Below are 18,168 nucleotides of genomic sequence, written 5' to 3'. Positions count from 1 at the left end.
AAGCGCGCGCGGCAGGCGGGGCGGCGGGAGCGGCGGCGGGGTTGAGGTGAGCGGGGTCCTGAGAGGGCCGGGAGGTGGCGGAGAGGGGATGGCTCAGGGCTGGGGAGTCCTCGGTTCCGGTGTTCCGGGCCTTGGGGTGTGATGGGGCTGGTGTTGTGTGGATCCCAGGACCCGGAACTGGGTGGGGGTGTCCCGAGGCAGGGGGCTGGGGGAAGTTCAAGGCCCCGGAATGTGGGGTCTGCGTAGGCCATAGGTCTGAGGGTAGTCCTGGGGGCTGAGGACGGGTTCTCGGGAATGGAAGCGGCTCTTGGGGCTAGGGGGAGTCGCAGGCCCCGGGAATAGGAGGGTCCTGCTTCCCGGAGCTGAGGGACTCCAAGGCCCCGGGACTGAGGGGTCCTGGGCCCCGGCGCTAGAGGGTTCCGGCACTTGGGGCTACGGGATCGCAGGCAGAGCCGCTGGCCGGGAAAACCAGGTTTTCCGGCCCACACGGGGCTCGGGATGCCGTGTTCTTGTGGCTACTCCATCCCTGGGTCTCGCAGTAACACTGTGCCTTCACCCCTGGGAAGTGAACCCGCGGGTCCAGGGGAACATCGCGGCGCTCAGAGGAAGGAGGGATCCCGCCGAGGGGCCCTGCAGGGAGTGCTTTGGGGGGCTCTCACACCGTGAGAGGGGTTAGGTTTGGTTTATTTTCCTTGCTGGTTGTGGGATCGCCGGCGGAGCTGCTCGGGCTGTGTGAGTTATCGCCATGGGTTAGAGCTCCTGTCAAACCACTTTCTCGTGATAGAGCTTCCTTTGAGCCTTAACTCCGCTGAATGGCCCCAGCTGTGTTTGATGTGGGGTTTGTGTCGGAAAACCTTTAGGATGAATTAGAGTTAATAAACTGCTCAGAGTACAGAAACGCCTGATGTTTATCACAACGTGATTTATGTGTTCTGTACCTGCCTGTAGTTTAATGAGTTGCTTGGGAAAGATGGTAAATCTGACTGTGTTTAGTGGGGTCTCATGGGGTGGGCAGGTCAAACCAGGCTGGATTTTTGGAGGTTTCTGCTTTAGAATCCTCGTTGCCAGCTCAGGCTTGAGTTAAAGGCCTGGCTTGTCTGTAATTGCTTTATTCAGCTGTTGACCATTTTCCTCCTCCTCCTGGCTTTTTTTTGGCTCAGTCTGAGATGCATTTCCTGAGGTCAATACATGTGAGCACTGCAGGGCATGACTGCCAGGAGGGAAATTAGGTACAGCATGAAGTTATGACCTTTATTATGTTTCTTTCTCATTTTTAGAACAGGGCCCAGCTGAGAAATACTTGCCTGTGTTCTCTGTGACCTCTTGACCTGCAAACTGGGAGCAAATACGCTGCAGGTGAGGATGGTGTTGCTGGATGTTGGGCTGTGCAACTCAGCTGCTGTCAGGTGCTTTAACTGCTGAATAAATCATTTGGCTGATTGTTACCCTTAATAATTCTGTGTAGAACATTCTTGTCCTGGAGTGCTCTCTTAGGGCTTATCTTAAAGCTGTAGGAGAATGAGTTGCCTTTTTTTGCAATGTGCAGAGTTGTGCTGACTTTCCAGGTCCAAGTGGTTGAGCATCTGGAAGAAGTTTGTTTGCCTGTAGCTTTCTGTCAGCCCAACCTCAGTTGTGCCACTTTGATAAAATGTAAAAAAACTCCCAACACCAAAAAAAAAACAACCTCAGGTGTTCACTAAAAAATGTGTTTGAGCATAGGGAGGTATAAAAAAGCCACAACAAAAATACAACCAAAGCTAATAAAAGATGCTTAAAGTATTTGTCCATCTGGAGCAACAGAGCATTTAAAAGCTTCCCACTGTCAGAGAGCAGGATTAGATGGGATATTGGGAAGAAATCCTTCCATGTGAGGGTGGGCAGGCTCTGGCACAGGGTGCCCAGAGAAGCTGTGGCTGCCCCTGGAGGTGTCCAAGGCCAGGCTGGATGGGGTTGGAGCAGCCTGGGTTACTGGAAGGTGTTTATGGTGAATCTTAAACTCATGTTATCCCTCTATTTCCTTGTGGATGGAAGTGGCTTGTCCCCATGACCCGTTTCCTGTTGAAATTTTTGTGATATTCCCTAATGCTTCCTGAACCAAGGAAGCTGAAATTCCATGTTCTGGAGGAAAAAGAATGATGTGCCTTGATTCCACCATTACTGTGTGCCTGCTGAGGACCCTCTGGAGGGCCCTGTGTGTCATTGGTGGCTGTGTCACTTCTCCCTGCAGGTTCATGTTGTGCCTCCTGGGATCCTGGGTAAACTCAGAGTTTGAGGAGAGATGATCCCGTTGTCCTCAGGCTGCAAGACTTGCAAATCATTTGAAGTCTGAGCAGGGCTTTGAAGCAGCATCTCAGAAATGTTAAATTTTTCAGGTGATAGTTGAGGGAGCATGTTCAGATCTGGAATGTGGAAATAACAGGTTTTTATTAAGCAAAATAAGTTCTGTAGCAATCATATTAGGTTTATTATAAAAACACACTGTTTCATGCTGTTCCAGTTGCTGCAGGAACACTTCCTGAAGTGAGCTGGGATATGGAAATCTTTTCTTCCCAAGTTCCCAGTTGACATATTTGGGCCCAATATTTTAACACAGCTCGGTGCAGTGAGGCTGAGGGTGGTTGGGTACAACAATAAAAATAACCTTAATTATATTAATTCCAGGTGCTGTGTTTTCTTGTTGGGATGTTGAAGGGGTGTCAGTGAAAAAGTGTCTTGGCCTAGATGTGACTTCAGGTGGGATGATGTTGCTTGGGATAATTTAGCAGGAGACACTTACCCAGGGTCTTTGGGTGTTGTACACCTCTGAGATGATTGTTTTTTATTATTTTTTCTTTTCTAAACAGAATTGTTCTAAGAAAAGTGTGGTGCAAATGGTGTGGCTCCCTCTTAAATACAGAATTATGGAAGGGCCATTAACAATCATCCAGTTCCACCCCCTGCCATGGGCAGGGACACCTTCCACTATCCCAGGTTGCACCAAACCCTGTCCAGCCTGGCCTTGGACACTTCCAGGGATCCAGGGGCTGCCACAGCTTCCCTGGACACTCTGTGCCAGGGCCTGCCCACCCTGCCAGGGAACAATTCCTTCCCAATATCCCATCTATCCCTGTCCTCTGACAGTTGGAATCCATTCTCCCTTGTCCCTTTGCTCCATGTCCTTGTCCAAAATCATTCTCCAGCTCTTTTGTTGGTTCTGCAAGACTGAGGATGAATATTTATCTTTGGGGTGATGCTTATGACACTTCAAGTAAAAAATACACAGACTCATAGCAGAAAGTGAGTAGATCCTGAGGCATTTTGTCTCCCTAAGCACACATCATCCACAGCCTGTGGCAGCCTCACCTCTTAGTTTTAGATTTAAGATACTTTAAAAGAGGAAAAATAGACTGTTAGATCATGAATTGTTTTACTGTGGCTTCTGTGGACTTACCTGGAAAGTTCCTGGGTAGTAAATTCTGGGTTATGTTTGTCTACTGCCCTGTCTGTGAGTACAGGGAGTTGTTTTTCCCTGAAGAAACCTGCTATGGAGTTTGCTTCCATGCATTCTGGATTTAACCTCTCTTGAGAGCAGCTTTTAATTGTAGTCCCACCATGTGAAGAACTCCTCATCTGTGGATGTGGAGCAGGACAAGGTTGGAAGAACCAAAGCTCTGATGGTTGTAACTGGGAGTTTTGTGCTGAAACTAGCACAGGTTTTGGGTTGGGGATTTTTTTCCTGGGTCTCCAAGGTCTCTCAAGCAAAAGTTTTTAGTTCTCTTACTTTACCTCTGTGAAGTGAAATCTGAGATCCTTGTGTAGACAAGAAAGAGGGTCATGGTTTGAGACAAGCAAAGTTGCACCTGACCTGGGCTTGAAACATGAGCCCTGGGTATCCATGTGGCTCCAGAATTCGTAGCCTGTCTGTGATGCAGACAAAGCTTCTGTTCTGATACAGACCAGGCAGCCCCAGTGTCTGTATGGACCAGCTGTGTTCTGTACCACCACTTGAAATTCTGTGTTTTCATTTGTTTGGTGCAGACTTCCCACTTCTGGTGTTTTTGCTTCAGGAACTGGAAGAGCAGTGGGGTTTTTTGTCACAAAAATCTCAGTTGTGATACAGACAGGTACCTAATGTGGGCCTGCCTGCCCACCTTGGGTGGAGCCAAGTGTCTGCTGCTGTTTTTTTCCTGCTGAAACCAAGCTCTTCAGGCTGTGTTCTGAAAGCACCAGGCACTAGCCTGGCTTATCCATTTTCTTGTCTCCTCTCTGAAGTTCAAGCTAATCCAACAATGTGTTGTTGGAACAGCAACTGCAGTGATTCAGACTTGCTTCTCCTTTTTGGGGGAAAGCAGCACTGTACTCTTCTCCTGATTTCCCAAACAATCACCATCTGGTAAATGAAACACGTGTGCTGTGAATTTTTTTGTTTGTTTCAGGAAGTTTTTAATTTTAGTTTTTTTTTTGTACAGAAAACAAAGCCACCAAAGCATGACTTTTGGCCAGGAAGAAGCATTTTCTTAAGGAGGATGTGGCTGTAGGTGATGTTTCTGTTCAAAAGGCAACTTCAGCCAAGGAGAAATTTGCCCATTGTGGTATTCAGACTCTTGGGGGGTTCACAAATCTTTTTCCTTCTTGTCACAGAGGAGTTCAGGCTTCACCATATCAAATTCTGACACAATCCACTGTCTGTCTCCCTTCAAAAAAACCTTTGTCTTTTCTGAAATTTTATCTGCAGATAACTCAAGCATGCCAAGCCACCACCTTGTCAGCCTAGAGAGGCTATGGCTTTGTTCTAAATTTTTCTCTTCCAGAATTAATTTTTCATGTTTATTCATTAGGAGTTAACACTGCTTTTCTTGGAGCCAGATGAACCATAAACATTTCTTAAATTTGACTGCTCTGGGATACTTTTTGTTTGCTGTGAGGCAGATGCAGGGGGATGACTGTTGGCTGAAGGAGAGTCTCTCTTCAAGGAGAGTCTCTCCATTCTGTAGAAAAGTTAGGAATTCTCAAGGAAATCACGCCTTATGGACACAGATTGTGCAAGGCAAGTTAAATGAGTCAGGCCATTAAGCAGATGCATTCCTGCTGGCTGTAACTTTTTATAGGAAAAGGCAGATGTGCTATGTGTTCTACCCCTCTGCCAACAGTTCTTTGGTGATCCTTTGCTTCTCAAATCAGTGTGGAAATACCTGTGCTCTGGTGCTCCTGTGGCTGGTTTGCAGAGGCAGCCTGTTTATTTGAGAACAGCAACTGGAAAAAGAAAATTTCACCCTACTGATTAGGATAGGAGTAACTCAGGAAGCAGGATTGTTGTCCTTAAGAAAGGGTGAGAATTTTTTTTTTGTTTTTACAGCTCTTCTAAGTTATCTCTGACACCTGTGGAGGTGTTTCTAGGGAGTTTTTCATGGCTGAGGTTTACTGTAATGTTTTCTAGGTGGAACAGCTCAAGGAATGTGCTGCATTTTGTGTGGAGGAAGGGAAGGGACAACTTTAACCAGGAAAAAGCAGCATTTGGAATTTGTTTCTGTGGAAGTTTATAGCTACCTCATAGAAACCTCCAGTGCATTGCTGGAGTCTGGCAGTCTGAAGTAGCAAGGAAACATTGTATCCTTGCTGGAGGTGCTATTTTCAGTGCTGCTGCAACAGATGGGACCAGTTTACTCTGTTTGGGTACCCTCGTTTTTCACTTGTGCCTCCAAAGCTGTGCTTCATGGTGGCTGCATCCATCCACTCAGATCCTCTGGCAACTCAGCTTGCAGGTTAAATCTGGGGTTGCTGGTGAGTTTGCCAAGATTCTTCTGCCAGTTTAGTGGCACCAGAGTTTTTCCCCAGTAGTTAAACACTCCTGTCTCACTTTCAAGGGAAGCCCGAGCCAGCTACTGTCCTACATCTTTATAAATAATCCAGTTTCAATTTCTAAAAATGCCTTATTAAAGCTAAATCTAAAAGCTTGTGTGTTTGCAATGCATCACCTTCTCCCCTTAGCCCTGAAAATCAATACAATTATTTGGCAGAATAATGCAGCTCATGAGGGGAGGGATGTCACTGATTATCCCTGAGGGGGAGGCTGAGCCATGGCTGGGTGTAGAGCTGTGGAGTTGGAAATTGGGGATTTCCAGGGCTGAGGATTTTAGGAAGAGGTGAAACTTTACTGCAATGACAGTTAAAAAGAAATTGCCAGGCTATGGCTTAGGTTTCTGAATTGATTGATACTTGGTGGACTCTACATCAATTTGAATCGCGTTCCGAAACAAATGTAGTTCCTCTCCAGCAAAATTACTGTGATCAAATATTGCCCCAATCCCTACCTGAGGAGAAATTACTTTTGCTGCTAGATTTAATTTTCCCAAATCTGATTTATGTGTCTTGGTAGGCTAATAACTTCAGTAAGGTGTGAAATCCTTTATGTCAAAATTGTGCTCTGTGAGATGAAAATTTGGAGGGGAAAAGATCAGTAGCTGTTGGGTCTGTCTTGGAAATGGGGGAAGGAGTGGATCCAGATATTTCATTAGCTGGAATGTACCTCCTGGTGCCCTTTTAGGAGTTATTCTTATACAGATTTCATGGAATAATAGAATAGTTCATGTTGGAAAGGAATCTTAAAGCTCATCCAGTGCCACCCTCTGCCATGGGCAGGGATACCTTCCACTACCCCAGGCTGCTCAAAGCCCTGTTCAGCCTGGCCTTGGACACTTCCAGGGATCCAGGGGCAGCCACAGCTGCTCGGGGAAGGAAAAGTCATAATTGGTTTTGGTGGAGACAGGGTTGAAGCTATGAGGTTTTCTTTCCTCCTGGTTTATGAATCTCAGTGTTAATGGTGAAACTTCTCTCCTGATTGCTTCACCCTTTCCCTTGCATATTGACTTTTCCTTTCCATTGGACTTGTGCTTTTTCCCCCATTTTAATTTTTCCTTCCCCTCTTCCCAATCCTCATGAGAACATGGAGACAGGAGAGCTGTTACCATCACTTTTCTGCTGTTGGCTCTGGCTTCAGACAGAATTGACAGTCAGGGGCTGAGATGGGAACAGGTGAGGAATTTTCCTACAGCATCTGTTGGGTCAGGATGTCTTGATGTGCTCTGGCAACGTCAGATTTGGCTTTTTAATAAACACACAGCTCAAGAAAGCTCTTTGAGTTCTTAGTGACTCCATCTCAGTCAGTCTCTGCAGGAGTTTTTATGCCTAAATAATTCCTCCTAAATACAAATTTTTTAAGATGATCTTCCTGCATAGCAGTATATTTAAATTCATAATTGACATTCTGCATTAATTCATGGGCTTACCATGTCCTAGTAGAATTGTTCACATAAGTGCCTGTCACCCCTTCTTTGAATTTTGCTGTTCTCCCTCACATGCTTGTGCTGCCAAGGCCAGTTTTGACATCAAAATGATGATTCAAGTGTTTTATCTGCTCTGGATCCCCAGAATGTCTACAGAAAGTTCAGTGCTGGAGGGTACCCAAGTGTGGGAAGTTCCTTTTCCCCAGGATGAGCTGCTTAGTGCTTTCAGTCTTGGAATCATGAGCTAATCAGGGGGCTGGAAAAACAGGAGCAAGTCTTCTTCTGAAAAAGGATGTAAGAGTTGGGATCTTCCAATTCTTATCTGCACTGAAAAAATCTCGGGCTTTGGAAAGGCCAGGGAGAGAGTTGGACAGCTTGTCTCAGTTTCCTTGGAGAACAGATTAGCAGAGAGAGAGAGAGGGTCATTGTTCATTGTTTGGGGAAATCAAATACCCACATCAAGCTAGAACTGATGTAACTGTTGAAATAATGTTGCATTTCTTCCTTTCACCTGACCCGGGTGGTCTCAGTATGAATAGACTGTTTTGTCCTGGCTTGGGATTGGTGTTTTCCTAATGGGTTTGAGTCTCTCTGTTGACTCTTCTGCTTTAAAAAAGCCATCTATGAATTATGGCATAAATAAAAGTTGGTAGGTCATTCTGTTCTGGAAAAAAAGCCCCAACCATTTCTTTTGTCTGAGGATATTAATTCAACTTCTGAAAATGACTGTAGAGCTGCTATGAGCAAGAATTTAAGGTAAGGTTGGCTTATCTCTTGGAAACATAAATACAGTCTACAGATTCCTTGTAGCTCTAGTGCTAGAACATCATGATAACTCCAAAATAATGAAAATAAGCAAACATAAAAGTTAAGTGTTTTGTTGTTTTTTCCTCTTGGCTGCTTTGTTGTATCATATAAAAATAATTTTTATTATACTAAATCATTCAGGAATTGGGTTTGTTTCTTATTGTAAGCTGTAATTACATTAGTTGATGGGAGTTTTATACTTGATCTCAGTTTTATTCCTTGCCTTACTGCAAACTGTGGTGCTGAGCTTTTTGTTGCTGCACAGGGCAAGATGCTTATTTTTAATCTTTCTAAAAGTGAGCATCAGCTTTCTCAAGTGATCTTGACTTCAGTGCCTGGAGTTTTTAACCAAATATACCAAATATCACGGCACTTCTGATTTAAAAAAAGAAAATTGTGAGAGGTTGTATAAATTGCAGATGGAAAATTCAGCTTCCAAAGGGATTTTAATTGCTCTGAGATGAGGATGCTCTTTATTTTGGAGCTGTTGTGAGAACTGGCTGCTTTCAGCTCTCTCAGGCAGTTGCTACCAAGTGAACAGTCTGGGTAAACATCCCAGCAGAATCAAGGATGGAGATTGCTTGGACAAAGCAGATAATTTAGTGTTTCTTAAGGCTCAGGCAAAGTAAACATTTATGCAGTACTAAAGCCAACAATCAGAAATGTTGTAAAAATCTCTTCAAGCTCCCAAGTAAACGCTGTGGGGCTTAATTTTCATTTTGGTTGATTAAATGATACTGGCAATACTTCCTTTATCCAATACATGTTAGGAATATAAAGCTGTAATTAGGATGGGGAACCCTAGGAAGGGCAAGGATAGATTCTTGGGGAAAGCAACAAATTCAGATTTTCCTCTGCATATGGAACAGAAATTCATCCCTGGAGACGAAATGGGAACATCAGGTTTGTGTAGAGTGGAAATAATTTTAAATTTGAAATCAGAGTTGTTTTTCATAACCATCTCATTGTTGTTCAGAGCTGGAGAGGATTGGAGAATCAGTGCCGTTAGCTGGCTGCATTCCATTAACGCTTCAATTTTAAACCTGTTTATTTGAAAAGGAATAAACAAAACCATAATGCCAATTTTAACAGGAGCACAGATGAATATCAAATGGATGCTGCTTGGATGGATTCACTGTGAACACTGAAATTTGTGGTGTTTGCCCATAAATCCAGGTGGGGATGGACGGGTAACCTGTGGCTTTGGCACCTCTGCCATCTCTTGTGCTCCATCTCGCCTCCCTTGTCCCGTGACTGGGCAAAAGTCTGAATCTGATAGGAAAAAACTCACTGACAAGGGATTTGTTAACGATTTTTCATTACTTGATTGGGCCATGAAGTCTTCAGGGGCTTCTCCACCACCTCTTACCTTAAAAGATACCGAGCTCCAGCCCTCAAAATTATCTGCTGAATATTTGATGTGTTTTCCCTCCTTCTTCTTCTGTTCCTGCCCCAAATTCCCCATTGCTCCACTGTGGGATCCTGACCTGCAGCAAGTGGCACTGATGTATCCAGCTCTTTGTAGCAGGAATGGCCTAACACACCACAAACATGAGAGGTGTTTGCACAGAGAAACTTGTTTCTGGAAGTTAATGGTTTAGCAGGACGGTGTGGTGGCATCCTGTGTTGCAGAAGCAAATAGAAAACAATAGATGTGGCTTTATTTTTGTATTCTGTTGTTACTCTCTGCCTGGGAATATGTGAGTAGAATGGCAAGAATTGGGAATAAAAGGTAAAAATTAGGCTGCTGCTCCTCTGCTCTGTGGTTTTTTTGGAATTCCTTTACCATTCTGTTCGCAGTTTTAAGGCTGACCTTGTGATTGAAAAAATTGCCTCAGAAATAAAACCTTTATTACACAAGAACACTCAGCAGATTTCCTTTTCAAAGGCAGCATTTACCCTTCGCCTTCAGTCCTGTGAGCCACCAAAATTGCTTTGCCTCCTGCAGCTGGTGTGTGATGAGGTGGTGTTTCTGTGGTTCCTTTTTCTCTGCTGTAATTATGTTTGCATTTGTAGCTCTGCTTTTCCATTTGTCTCTGTTCTGCTGCACGTGTAATGGGGTATGGATTATATTTTATAAGTTTTGACACTTTGAAACTTGCCCTGTACTTACAGTTGAATATAAATTGTTTTGCTCCAGGCTAGCAAAAAAAGGGATTTAAGAACACTAGGGTTTTCTTAGGAAAATTTAAATGCCTGGGTTGGGTTTTGTTTGATAAGTTTGCTTGTTATTTGGCTAAATTTGCCTTTTAAAATCTAGCTGTGACTTTGCTTCTGGCCAAATGCCTCTTACCTGCTGTAGCTGCTTATCAGATCTACCTGCCATTTTACATGCTGTGGAAATTGAGAGGTGGGCTGCAAATATTCCATGGAATCATGGAATGGTTTGGGTTGGTAGAGACCTTAAAGATCATCCAGTTCCAGCCCCTTGCAGGGCAGGGGCACCTTGGCTAAACCAGGTTGGTCCAAGACTCATCCAGCCTGGCCTTGAACATTTTCAGGGATGTGGCCTCTGTGGGAAGCTGAGGTTCCCTCTCGATGAGGGTTTTGGGGAAAGGCTGAGGAATTGGAATAACACTGATAAGCAGTTGGATGTGACAAACAGGCATGTGCCAATAGCCAACACTCACAGGTATTTAATCTGATTATTAGGCAGATTACGTGCCTCTTTCACAACAGGTAATAAACACCCATGAGTTGATCTGTGTCACTTTTCCAGGTTTAGGACAGGCGACACTTGGAAACTTTCTATTGTTTTCCTAAAGCAGCGTTCTGTCTTGGCAGGATGTTCCGGCTGCGGTTCCTGCCCGTGGCCGCGGGGCTGGCGGCGGTGGCTCGGCGTTACCATGGCACAGCCCAGCACCCCGGCACCCGGCGTAGGCTCGTGGTGGCAGCTTTCCTCGGGACCACTGCGGCCACAGCAAGTGCCAGATTCCTTTGGCAGAGGTAATATATGGATATCTAATTTATTTTCCGCCCTTGGTAAGTACCTGCGGCGTTCCTGCTTGTCCTGCTGCTGCTGAATGGGAGGAATGGCTGTGGGTGATGCCCTGAGGAGCTGCTTTGCTGCTGGGAGTGCTCAGGGATGCGACAGAGCTCGGGGTTGAGGCGTTGTCTCACACGGGCTCTTTGATGTGGTTTCCTGCCTGGTTTCCTCTCTGCCTGGCGGTTTGTGGTGTTGTGAAGAGAGAAACCTTTGCTTTCACAGCTTCTGATTGAAGCAGCACATCTGGGCGGGGTTTACTCTGTATTTTTTTGTGTGGTGTGCTGGCTGCTTCATGTATGAAATGAAGCAGAGGAGCAGAAGGGGACAGTCTGTCCTTTGATGGGAAGGCAGCAGCACATGGGGTTTATGTGAATTTTAAGGGTCAGAGCCTTAGGACGCCTCATGGGTTCTGAGGCTCCAAGCTCATTCCTGTAACTGGGAGAAAGGGGATGTTTGGGCTTTCCTGAGGTGCCTTTCACTGAACCCTGGGCCTGTGCCATGTCTGAAGTAAACCAGGGACTCCCTTCTCTTCCATCATGTGGGAGCAGCATGGCTCCAGCAGTGTCACTCAAGCACATGGCTGCAATTAGAGTCTAAAAATAAAGTATTTGCTGAAAGCCTGTGTTCTGTTCATTCTAATACTCAGGTGATTTGTTGCTGGCTTTCTGTTCACCTGTGGTTAGAAGGATCTAGTTTTAATGCAGTGTGAGAAAGGTGATGGGAATTGTTCTGGCTGTTCCTTTGAGCTGTCAAGCCTGGCTCTCTGCTAAGAGGAGTTGCTTAGTGGAGGAAGAACACTGTGATCCAGCACAGTGTCGTTTTGTGCTGCATTTTGCTAATGATCTGCACTGATGCAGTCAGTGCCTCTGAGGGAATGGCCAGAATAACGCCCCTTTTCCAGCAAGGAAGCGAGAGTGGGGTTTCTCCACTTCAAACCTTATCCTTAACACAGCCAGAAAGACAGTAGGACATCGTGTCCTATGTAAAGCTGTCCCAGAGACATGGAGTTAAAATCTTCCTTTCTGTAGCAGGTTCCTCTCTGCTTTTAAAACCAGCTAAAGTTTCAGGTGCTGGTGTTGCTTTTATCAGGAGGATGGTGCTTGTGCTGGGTCAGGGCTGGGTTTCAGGGAGGGAATTTTGGCTCCTGGAATACTTCACTGTTCCTTGGAGGCCCTTGGGCACCATCCTCAGCTGAGAGCACTGATAGAAATCAGTCAGAGGGACACAGCTCTCATCAATCTGAAGAGGCTGACTTGCTGTTATTACTCGTTGTGCCTTTCCTTGCTCTGTCTCCTTCATATTTTATAAATTTATAAAGCACTAAATAGAATTGTACAGACTTTCAAGTATTCCTTTCCTATCTGAGCCATGAAATAAATCCTCAGTGTCAGCAACTGTAAAATAAAAGTGCACCCAAGCTTACAATATTAATTTAATTACTTGGCATAAAGCTGCTGAATGAAACAAGGAACAAAACTGATACATTTGATGTAGAAAATTCTTCATACTGACATCTGTGGAAGTTTCCAATGGACTTTCAAGTGGGCATTTTAGCCTTGTTTAAAGAAGTAAGAGATGAAGTGTAAATTTCATTTGTCTTTCTGAAAATGGAAATTAGGTGATCAGTAGAGTTTAAGTTTGAGAGTAGGCGAATACAGAATGTTTGTAATGACATCCTGAGCTACCCAGGTAGGTGAGTCCTGAGTTAGTACAGGAAGCAGCAGTAAGTATAATTAATTAGTTCTAAGAGATATATATGTAAATATTTCTTTACAGTTAAGGCAGTAAAGATGTAACAGGCCAGATCAAGAAGGAGTTGGAAATTTTAAGTTTCTTGGGCTACATAAGTAGAAAATAGTGATGCTATGAAGAAAGACAGGAACTGTCAGGTGGAGACTGTCAGGTGCAGTCTGAAACCAGTGTGTTTCAGGTGGATTCTGTAGGATGTGCTGGGGTAAGGAAGCTCCCACAAAGAGAAGAAATGAAGGAGTGAAAAGATATATATGGAAAAATCCTATGATTGTGTGTGATTCAAGATAGATTTAATTGTGTCTGCCTAAGATGGGAGGTTGGTGATAAATTTCTTTGGTCCACTGCAGGTAAGTGTTGGTTTTGTTGCCTGCTTTTGGGGAATGTATCTCCTCTAAATTATTATACAACAGGAGTAGCTCATGCTGCTCAATTTTCCTGTGGTGAGGAATGCTTGAGCAGTGCAAATAGCTGAGCTTAGAAGACTAATGAAGTTTACCCTTTCTCAGCAATAACTTAAACTCTGAGGATTTCCAGCTGGCAAGAGAAGCAATTAAGTATCTGGGCATTGGCATAATGAACTGAATTAATTGAAATTAATCTTGGAGCAGTCATTGGCTACTCTAAATGAGGCACTAATATATGAGAAGTACTAAACCTCACAGTTTGTGGCATTCTTAACGGTTGTAAAAAATATTCTGTTACTGATCCTGATGTAAAACTTGTACTCTCTAGTTCCTGATGCCCATTTGGAGTGTTAGGAAATGGCTGCAGATCTGTTCTTCATGTCACATCCCTTCCTGGCTGAATCAGTGGGCATCTGAAAGCACTTAAATTGGAATTTTGGTGCTGAAGCTTGTTAATCAATCTAACACTGAGTGAAATAAGGGAGCAAAAGTACCTTTGGGGGCATAGAGGGTCCTCTGTAAGCAGAGTCATTCCAGTCCTCTTCCTGACAGACTGAATATACTAAATGATACATTTCTTATCCTTCTGTAAATAAATTAGTGGTAAGAGTAAGGGCAAGACATCTGTGTTGCTCTGGAAATCGCTGCCTCCAGCTCTGGGATCCTCACCATAACACAGACATGGACCTTGGTGGAGTGAGGAGTCCAGAGAGCTGAAGGCATCCACCTGCATCCAGGGATGCTTCTCAGAGCTCCTTCCAGTAACTAAAGGGGTTTCAGGAGAACTGGAGAGGGACTGGGGACAAGGGATGGAGGGACAGGACAAGGGGGAAGGGCTTCCCACTGCCAGAAGACAGGAGGAGTTTAGCTATTGGGAAAGAATTGTTCCCTGGCAGGGTGGGCAGGCCCTGGCACAGGGTGCTCAGAGAAGCTGTGGCTGCCCCTGGATCCCTGGAGGTGTCCAAGGCAAGGCTGGACAGGACTTGGAACAATCTGGGATAGTGGGAGGTGTCCCTGCCCATGGCAGGGGGTGGAACTGGAGCTTTAAGGTTCCTTCCAAATCAAACTGTTTTGGGATTCAATAGCTCTGCTTAAGAATGCACTGATTTTTTTGCACCAGTGTCCTGGGGGCTTTAGAGTAATTTGCTTAGGATACATTTTTAATGGCAGAATTACTGGAAATACTTTATGCCAGCTGAAACAGAGACTTCAAAAATCTCTTGTAGTAAAACAAAGGAAACCACATAAATCATGGTCAAGAGGGGAGAAACCTGTTTTATAGCTATAGATCTGTCAGGTACAACTTAACCTAATGTATAGGAGAAAAGATGAAAAATTGTAGGTATTATTCATGTGAGTTTATTTTTAGAGCTCCCATGTGTTTACATGTCAGGGGGATGGAACAAGCTGATCTTTAAGGTTCCTTTCAACCCAAACCATTTTGTGATTCTATGCTTTTTTTTAATTCTTTGTGAGAGGTGACACACTAACAAGACTATCCTTGGGATTGTTGTGCTGAGGGTTTTTTCCTAAGACTTCAAGACACATTGGTCTGGGAGTGGCATCTTTAAAGAACACCATGTTCTCTCCAGTGGCTTTTGGCTGAACACTGGGGTTTTTTCCCATGGACATTGGGGAAGGAAAGGATCAGATCTTGGGGGGCACAGCCCTGTACCCCACTGTGGTGAGCTCTGTTTGGAAATGAAAGCAGCATCTCCTGGATTAAGAAATACCAGATTTACAGTTCACAAGGATATTGGGGTAATGTCAGGACACCACAGCACGTGTCCTTAGGGAGACTGCCTTTGTGATGTTCTTGCCACAAATTCATTTTGTGATAAATTTCACTCAATTTATGTCAACATTGAGTATGTGAGAGATGAGGAGGGAAGCAAATGAGTGTCATAACACCCTGAAAAATTGGGTTGTGGCTCTTCATCCTCTCTGGTGACTTTCTCGTTAAAGATTCAGGTGACTAATTTAGTTGCTGAATATGGTTGAGCTGAGGATGAGACAGAACTCCTTGCTGAAAGTTCTCCTGATCCCTAGAGGTTGCCTGTTTTTATGAATGTCATGTCCAGACTTGCTTTTGCATTACAGCATGGAAGCCCTGAAGCCTTAAGTGGCTTTTAAACCTCCCTGGGATGTCTCCAGATGTTTACATACAGGGAGAATGGCAACTCTTAGTCAACTGAGGAACATGTGTGTCAAGCAGGATTCCTCCCTCCTGCCTCTCATTTGGTGGCAGCATCTTTGCTGACTCCTGAGTGCCCAACTTGTTGTTATATCTCTTACATTTCCCTCTGAAACTGAGCAGCAACTGATAGCTGAGTACTTTGCTACTGCCTTCAGGATTAGAATAACTGAGCACTATTATCTCTGGCACAGAGCTTTGTGATTTTTTCATGCTGTTCTGCTTCTGTCATTCAAAGGAGAAAAATACTTTCAAGTGAGGGGTTGATTGCAAGAAGACCTGCAACTTGGAGTGTTGTGCCAATGCTCAGTGTGAGTCCCAGCATCCTTCCTGCACGTATATCCTATGGGTGCATGTGTTTGGCTCTCTTCAAGAATGGTTCCCCAAGAGAGAATTTATCATTGCAGGCCTCTGGTAGCTCAGTGTTTTTGGGGAGGATGAGGAATCTAATCTTACACTCGATTGTTGGCTTTCTCCAAGGATTCAAAGGAGATATTGCTGAGTTGATGGGAAATAATCTTTGATTCAAATTCAGTTCACTGGAGGGAAACAGTCTGAAGAGATCAGAATGGTTGAAGGCATGGCAGTAGGGTTCAGGATCCAGAGCAGGCACATACTGTGGGGAAAGGCTGGTGGCTGACCTTGGCACACAGTGAAGGAAGGCTTGGTATTTTCATTTCCCTTTTGTGCAGAAGCTGCAGAACCAGGAATTCCATTGGAAAGTCAGTCTCATCAAACAGGGGAAGAGACAGTTTTCACTTGCTGAGGGAAGTCCAGCAGGCTGGATATTTCTGGAGCTATGGGCTTTTTGTTCTCCAGCCACACTCTGACATCTACACTGAAAGACTTTTTTTAGGGAAGTTGCGGTTGTTGGCAGCCAAGGATTTCAGCAGAGGGTGGTAAAATCCACAGAGAAGGTGCACATAGAGAGTTGCTCCTTCAGTGGTTAATTCAGTGAGTAGCTTGGCCAGTGGCCTGGAGGTGAGGAACAGCTGTTAAAACCTTGCTTGAGAAGTAGCCTACAGACTCTGCCTTTCTCCTCAGAGCTCATTTTCCTGGATGCTGGGATGGTGATCTGACTGTGGAGCAGAGTTAATTACCTGGCTAAACCAGAGGGAGGAAAAAGCCGACTGTATTCAAACAGCCTCCATCTGTATCTCTGGAGCAACTGACTTGACAGCCTGATGGATTGAAGGAATGTGTGGGATGTGCTGAAAATGTTTGATTTTTCAATTTCATCTATCCATTCCCTGGTGTCAGTCAAGCATTACAGAAGCAAATCTTTCCTGATACAGCTATTCTCCAGCATGTTTCCTATGGAACAGCTTAGTTGTGGAGATAAGCAATTGATTTCCTATTGCTTTTCTGTCCCCTTTTCCCAAGAGATTCCCTCAGAGCTACTTAAGATGGGTGTCCTGCCTGCACAGGACAAAGGGCTTTCCATGTCAGTGCTGCTGGTGTAGCCTCAGCTGGCCAACTGCATTTTTCAGCCAAACCCACAGCTCCTCAAGGGTGTGCCAGTGCTGATTAAACTTTCAGGAAAGGCTTCAGGACAGGTGCCAGCATGGACTTCATGCTCAAAAAAAGGTCAGCTGCTGGACTGTTCCAGGGAAAGAAGTTCCCTATCTCAGGATACATCCCAGGTTTGGATGCTGTCTCTGAAAGTTTGGTTCAGTGGAGGTCATAAAGATGGTGCTTTGCTGTAAGACTCACAAATAAATATTGGCAAATTGAGACTCAGGGCCTCTTCAGAATGGGAAGTGTGTAAAACCCCATTTTTATGTGAAAAGGCAGGATTAATACTACTCTTCACGGAGCATTTGTGTATTTTATTTCATCAGACCCCTGTAATGGAGCTGTGTTCTGTCCTAGAAACCTCTGAACCCATAGCTGAGCTGATCCCTTCCAACCCAAACCATTCCATAAATAATAAAGTGCCTTCTTCCCACCAGTACTGTGGACGTTTGCAGTTCTTTAGCCCATTCCCATCTGTCTTGTACTGTGACTGTCAGTGAATTATTGGATGCTGATAAGGAGAGAGCTGTCTTTTATTTTGGTAGCATTTAAATTAATTGATGGAGCACCTACCCTCATTTCTCCTTCTTGGAAGCTGATGTGCTGAGATTGCTGCAAGCTGTGGAAGGTGTCCCTGCCCATGGCAGGGGGGTGGAATGAGAGGATATTGAAGGCCCCTTCCAAACCAAACCATTCCATGATTCTGTGATTCCTGGGGAGACACAGACTCTCTTCTGTTAATATTACACACCACATCTGTGTTTTCCAGGAAACTGGTAGGATGAAGTATGTGTAGCCTTTTGTTTAGAGCTTGGGAGACTTCAAAAATCTTGGTTTGTTTTTGTTTTTCTCCCAAGGCAGTCCTTTTTAAACAAACTCACACAGCTGTAAATGACCGCATTCATAGCTCCAAGCAGAACCAAAGTGGCCAAGGAGCATCACCTGTGTGTAAGCTCCATACCCTGTGATTAGTCCAAAATAAATCACCAGGAATGCAAAGTAAAGGCAGATTTGCTTAAATTATGGGCAGGCTGGGATGTTTCCCTGAGCTGTTTGAGTCCTTTAGAAAGAGAAATAATTTTGTCAAACCATTGGCTTTGTTGCTTGTGACATGTTAACGGATCCTCGGAGATTATAATTTCTCTGATGTTAATGTGGTCTGAGCTCTGTCTGATTCTAAACTGCTTTATAAGTAAAGCATGGGAAAGCCAGTGCATTGTTTGGCTTAGGGATTTATCCTGCTTTTTA

At 44.5% G+C, this 18,168-nt stretch overlaps 1 protein-coding gene across 5 annotated transcripts in view; it reads left to right on the top strand.

Annotated features, from left to right (window-relative positions):
• Positions 1 to 18,168, top strand: part of MICU1 (mitochondrial calcium uptake 1) — an 84,229-nt gene continuing 66,061 nt past the window's right edge. For all 5 annotated transcript variants that reach the window (XM_015633132.2, XM_015633131.2, XM_015633129.2 and 2 more), the window contains exons 1-3: positions 1 to 46; positions 1,278 to 1,356; positions 10,854 to 11,015. In XM_015633132.2, the coding sequence (XP_015488618.1) occupies positions 10,855 to 11,015 (161 nt within the window). In that variant the 5' untranslated portion in view covers positions 1 to 46; positions 1,278 to 1,356; position 10,854. The remainder of the gene's footprint in view (positions 47 to 1,277; positions 1,357 to 10,853; positions 11,016 to 18,168) is intronic.

Source organism: Parus major, chromosome 6 (genome assembly GCF_001522545.3).
Source record: "Parus major isolate Abel chromosome 6, Parus_major1.1, whole genome shotgun sequence".
NCBI classification, from domain to species: domain Eukaryota; kingdom Metazoa; phylum Chordata; class Aves; order Passeriformes; family Paridae; genus Parus; species Parus major.
The sequence above is the reverse complement of the archived record's forward strand: the minus strand, read 5'-3'. Positions and strand labels throughout refer to the sequence as shown.